General features: G+C 39.0%; 1 protein-coding gene across 1 annotated transcript; it reads left to right on the top strand.

Annotated features, from left to right (window-relative positions):
• The first annotated feature begins 1856 nt into the window (after positions 1–1856).
• On the top strand, positions 1857–4945 carry LOC115685179 (cationic peroxidase 1-like). Its single transcript, XM_030610204.2, has 4 exons — positions 1857–2171; positions 3865–4056; positions 4181–4346; positions 4445–4945. Exons 1-4 carry the CDS (start codon positions 1956–1958, stop codon positions 4828–4830), a joined length of 960 nt encoding a protein of 319 aa, XP_030466064.1. The 5' UTR covers positions 1857–1955; the 3' UTR covers positions 4831–4945.
• Positions 4946–5407: the final 462 nt, after the last annotated feature.

Genomic DNA, 5407 nt, shown 5'->3' with positions numbered 1-5407 from the left:
ACCCAAGGGATTGACTTATTAATTCAGAAGTATAATTGATGCTTATCCGAATTAGATGCACTAGATGATTTCGAATCTCCACACCGCCAAGTGTTATTAGCTCCGTGTTTTGACCAATCCGTCTGAGTTTTGGCTCTCGTCATTTGTAGTCCATGAGGTTAGTGGGATGTTCCATGGGTCTGGAGTTTATTCTATCTAAGATGGGCTTTGCGCATCTTTATTCTAAATGAATATTATAGGACTACGGAATGTTTCGGCATGACTTAGCTACAATAAATAAAATATTACGACTAACCTACACCGGGATGTGGACTGTAGGATGATATATGTATCTAAACAACCGGGTCATACTTTTGTATGCTAGAAGAGTTTACCACACTATTTCTAATTCAATTTTCTGCAATTTTTTTTTTCAAATCTCGGCTAGAACAAGATGCGATCGTTAGGACATTGCAGTCCAATATGTACAGAATTTCATTTATATATATATGGAAACCATATCTTATATTTACGAGTTCAACAAAGAGGAATGGTCGTCATGCAGCAAGTTCCAAAGTATACCATGCATGCAATCAATTGAGCCTTACAAAGTCTTTAAGGACGGGACAGACCATAATTGCATGCTAGATGGCGTAATCCGCTTGTCTTTGTTGGTGAAAGTCAATGTTTCATCAAATGGAGATGGCGAACCTTCGCAAGGATGTGGCAAATTTCCCTAATAGTCAATATCTCTCCAGACGAAATCCAACTTTGACAACTTCTGAACTAATTTCTTCATTTTTTGCTGTTTCTGGTGACATAGGTGGGCTTTGTTTTGAAAAGAAGTATACTATAAATGTTAATTGGGAAAAAGGAGTGTGTACCGTTGAGTTAAAATTTCACTTTAGGCCTTGAATTTGTACATTTCTTTAAGTGATTTCCAGTGAAAATGGCCGGAAAGAATACATTGGAATTTCGTGCAAAGGTTTAGGACTAAATTGGCAAAATTTAAAAGTTTATGACTGAATTTGCATCTGTACAGTAGGTTGAGGACTGATTGGACAATTTGCGCCGCCCGAGACTAGAAACTTCAAAAATAAGTTCCACACAATTGGGACTTGAGTAGTGAAATTTCTAAACATGAACACAGCCCTCGAGCTTTCTACATCTGACTCTTGCCGGCTTTCGAGGCGGATGGGGTTTATTAGAAAAGTTATGCAAGTTATTGAACTTCACTAAACAAATTGACGATTTGAGGATTTCTTGAAAAAATATACGCGAGTTCAAGACCAAAAATGAAAATTTGGACACTAGAAAATAAACATAGAGAGCGAGTCAAAAAACCAACACATGTCCCAACTTCTCGATATTGATCCATTAAAATAAAATAAAAAACACATGCAATTGGACCTATATATTCATACTTTTCAAAATTAGCCATCTTCTTCAATTCGCATGAATCTTCTTGAAAGTCCAAAAGCAGTTTTAGGATAGAAGGAAAGTAACTCTAGCTGAAAGTGAGGAGATTTTTGGCTTCATATCTCATAAGGAAACTACTACTAGAATCCGATATGACGATAGGTTGTGTTATATTTGCTTAGAATTGACAGGATGATACAGTCCTATGGTTATCTGTCGGGCGAAAAACTCCTATACGGCAAGCTTCGGATTTGTCTGCAAATAGAAAGCTTATTAGTCCAGACTACGCATGATCGGGCTACATGTATATGTTCATGCACTTTTTTGTTGAACTTGTTTTTTCAAACTAATAAATTCTTATATTATAGATGTTCACATCCGATGCCGTTGACTTGAGAAGAAAGAGAAAGCATAACAAAGCAAAGTGAAATTCTTGTATAAATACACCCGAGTTCATTCAATTGCAACACACCCACAAACACACTACACGCACAGCCATATCAAGCTTGTGCTTCTCCTCCTCCTTCGTTTTTCTCCATCTTCTTCTTCACTGAGCGATGGGTTGCGAGAGCTCTTCTGTCAAACCCGCGTTCTTTTTGTTACTGTGTTTCCTTCTTGGAACAGCTTCTGCTCAGCTGTCCAGTACTTTCTACTCCACATCCTGCCCCAGCGCCCTCTCCACCATTAAATCCGGCGTGAGCTCTGCCATCTCGAGCGAGGCTCGCATGGGGGCCTCGCTGCTCCGCCTTCATTTCCACGATTGCTTCGTCAATGCAAGTCCCTTTGATCTGAGTCTTTCCTCTCTTTCCGATTGATACTTGTCTTTGTTTTTCTTTTTCATTCAAGCAGCATGCAAGTGTGCATGCATGATGCATCTTTGTGCTTGTGCATGTGAAACGTTCCAATCAACCCCATAGTCAAAAGAATGATTAGATTCGCTTCTACGCAACTTACGTACTCTCTTTTTCACTAACCAAACAGTAGGTAGAAGGTTCACATATTAAATTAGTTGAGCCCGACCCTTTATGATATCTTGTTGTGCCATGCATTTTTTGTGAGTTTATTTTATTAATAATCCATTCTGTTTATTAGAACAAGAAATTTTTTTTTGGTAGTTCAAAAAGAAAACTTTTCTTGAGTATTTTTAGCATACACTACCACCGTAAAGTTATTTTTCCACAAATGGCCTTATCCACCCTTAATTTGGCGGTTAGCGAGAGATTTGGTAATTAGGATCATCAAATCAAGGGTGGACAAGAATGGTTATGTAAAGTTTTCTTTGGGCCGACAGTGTATGTTCTAATTTTCTTTTATTACAAAAACTATGTTGTTTATCAGATGAGTGTGCGATTAACTTCCTGGTTTAAATCCAATGAACTCGATGAATCACATCATGCAAAAGTCCTAAACGTTGGAGCTGGCAAAAAGAGAGAGAGAGAGAGACGGCCATGGCTTTACATGTTGATGGTTGACTTTACTCAGTTATCACATTTGGCAAACCAATCAGTCTTTTTCATTAGGTTTTAATCATATTTTGATCACCGTCACTGTGGTTGCCATACTTTTCTACATTTAAAAATGTTATTTTATGGTAAGATATCATTTTTAATGAAATTTGTTAATCCAATGGCATTCTAAAATCATATTAGAGCTTGAACAAGCAAATCGCGCCTTGTGCATGGCCTCATTAGTTTACTTCCACGCGAATTTAGAGTGTCAATCTAAATTACTAATCATTTTAGTGTACCTTCCTTTTTTATCCTCGTCATGTTCTTTGTACAAAATTTAAGAGTTACCCGTATTCTAATGGACCTTTCTCCATTCAACGTGTCTCCATTTGGATCTTGATATTCAAAACCCGGTCGTTTTTTTTAATAATAAATATGATATGTTTACAAACTCTCGATTAAATTAATGGGTTGCTTTTTTTTTTCCCTGTGAAGGTTGGAAATAGTCTAGATTTTCGATTTAATCAATATATAATTGGTCATTCCAGAAGACCAAACTCAGGCTAATTCTAGAAAAAAACAAGAAGTCGGTGTCTCCCTCTGTTAAATAATGAAGAACGCTCCATGTCGACGTCAAACCTTGATTTAAAGAACACTTGAGGATCTCTCCCTCTCTCATACACAAGAGCACAATCATTTTGTCCTGCCAGGCTTGGGTTTGCTCCTAACACAACAATTATTGGATGCATTAGACAGCACGAAGCAAAGTCAAAAGGCACGAGAAAGTTGTTGGAGAGCTTCCTATTTAGTGTCGCCCCGTCAAAACTGGTGTCTCTAGGCGTTCATAATGGGGGACAAAAAGGGGGGAAAGGGATAAGGGAAATTAATCAATGTTCATACTCTACGTTCAGGAAAAGTTATAGCACTTAACTTGTTTGCACTTCCACCGTTGAATCTAATGAACTCCAATCGGATCGATTTGATTGATTAACAATGCGTGGTGCAAAATATGAAACAGGGATGCGACGCGTCAATTTTGTTGGACGACACCGCGAACTTCACTGGGGAGCAGAACGCCGGCCCGAATGCCAATTCCATTCGGGGATTGGATGTGATCGACAATATCAAGTCCCAAGTGGAGAGCAAGTGCCCTGGGGTCGTGTCCTGCGCTGACATCTTGGCAGTCGCTGCACGAGATTCCGTCGTTGCCGTAAGTGCACGTTTTCTTCTCAATTCTAGCGATCAATTGTGAAGAAAAAAAATCACATGTTATGTTCCCCGTGCTATATTGATACTAACACGTATGGATTTATTTTATTTATTTAAAATTTTAGTTAGGTGGCCCAAGTTGGACAGTCTTGCTGGGAAGAAGAGATTCAACCACCGCAAGCCAAAGTGCTGCTAATAGCAACATCCCTGCCCCAACTTTGAGCCTTAGCGGCCTCATCACTGCCTTCTCTAACAAAGGCTTCACCGCCAAAGAAATGGTGGCACTCTCAGGTCATTATTTTTTTTTTGGCACCTTTTAATAAAGAATTTATAGTAAGGTTCGATCGATAAACTAAGATCAATTTACAAATTGTTCGATTATTTAACAGGGTCGCACACGATTGGTCAAGCTCGATGCACAACTTTCCGAACCCGGCTTTACAACGAGAACAATATCAATGCCACGTTCGCAACCTCGCTGAAAGCGAACTGTCCGAGCTCCGGAGGCGACAACAATCTCTCTCCTCTCGACACCACGAGCCCGACGTCCTTCGACAACGCCTACTTCAAGAACTTGCAGATTCAAAAGGGGCTTCTTCACTCAGACCAGCAATTGTTCAGTGGTGGTTCCACGGACGCTCAAGTGAACACTTACAGCAGCAATTCGGCTACTTTCATGACAGATTTTGCGAACGCCATGGTGAAGATGGGTAACCTCAGCCCGCTCACCGGCTCAAGCGGTCAGATTAGGAAGAGCTGTGGGAAAGTCAATTAATGTTCCTTCAGGGTTTTACCTTTGCTGTCTTCAAAGTTTTGAATTTTGTGCTTCATCTCTTATGCTCTCAAGCTTATTTTAATAATAAAAGGTTCTGTCTATTTTGGATGGTTAATCCCACTTTTAATATCTATCTACAAGCACATAAAAGTGGTCTTCATGTGGTTGTGACACGTGGCGTGATCACAAATTCATTATTTAGCGTTTTAATAAATTTAAATTGCGTTAGAATTAAACCCAATCAAATTTTCTATGACCGGGGATTCACGCAAAGCAAATTATAATAGTAAGAATTCTTAAGACATCTAGCATTTTTCTTTCCGAATTCCACAAGTATTGTATACACATTGCACGACAAGAGAGCTTTGGAAGTAAAATTTGACAACTCCTTTCCCTTCCACGTTTTTTTGTGGTTGGCCTCGTTAGGCAAATAACCTACCTAACTTTCAACATTATTCCACTCCAATAGTGTTTCTCCAAACAACAGCAAAGAAGGAACATATGGAGATTTTGTGTTAAAATCTCATACAAAGTCATTGAAAATTGAAAATCAGTGGATTTTGCAACCAGGCAATTA

Source organism: Syzygium oleosum, unplaced genomic scaffold, assembly GCF_021117445.2.
Source record: "Syzygium oleosum isolate NSW1041296 unplaced genomic scaffold, Sole_v2.1 Sole_v2.12, whole genome shotgun sequence".
Lineage (NCBI taxonomy): Eukaryota > Viridiplantae > Streptophyta > Magnoliopsida > Myrtales > Myrtaceae > Syzygium > Syzygium oleosum.
This window is presented reverse-complemented; position numbering and strand designations above follow the sequence as displayed.

Bases quoted from the DNA above. Each gene is read 5' to 3' on its own strand.
- LOC115685179 (XM_030610204.2), top strand. From the start codon at position 1,956: ATGGGTTGCGAGAGCTCTTCTGTCAAACCCGCGTTCTTTTTGTTACTG. The intron at 2,172-3,864 runs GCAAGTCCCTTT...AATATGAAACAG, and splicing joins TCCACGATTGCTTCGTCAAT to GGATGCGACGCGTCAATTTT. The intron at 4,057-4,180 runs GTAAGTGCACGT...TTAAAATTTTAG, and splicing joins CACGAGATTCCGTCGTTGCC to TTAGGTGGCCCAAGTTGGAC.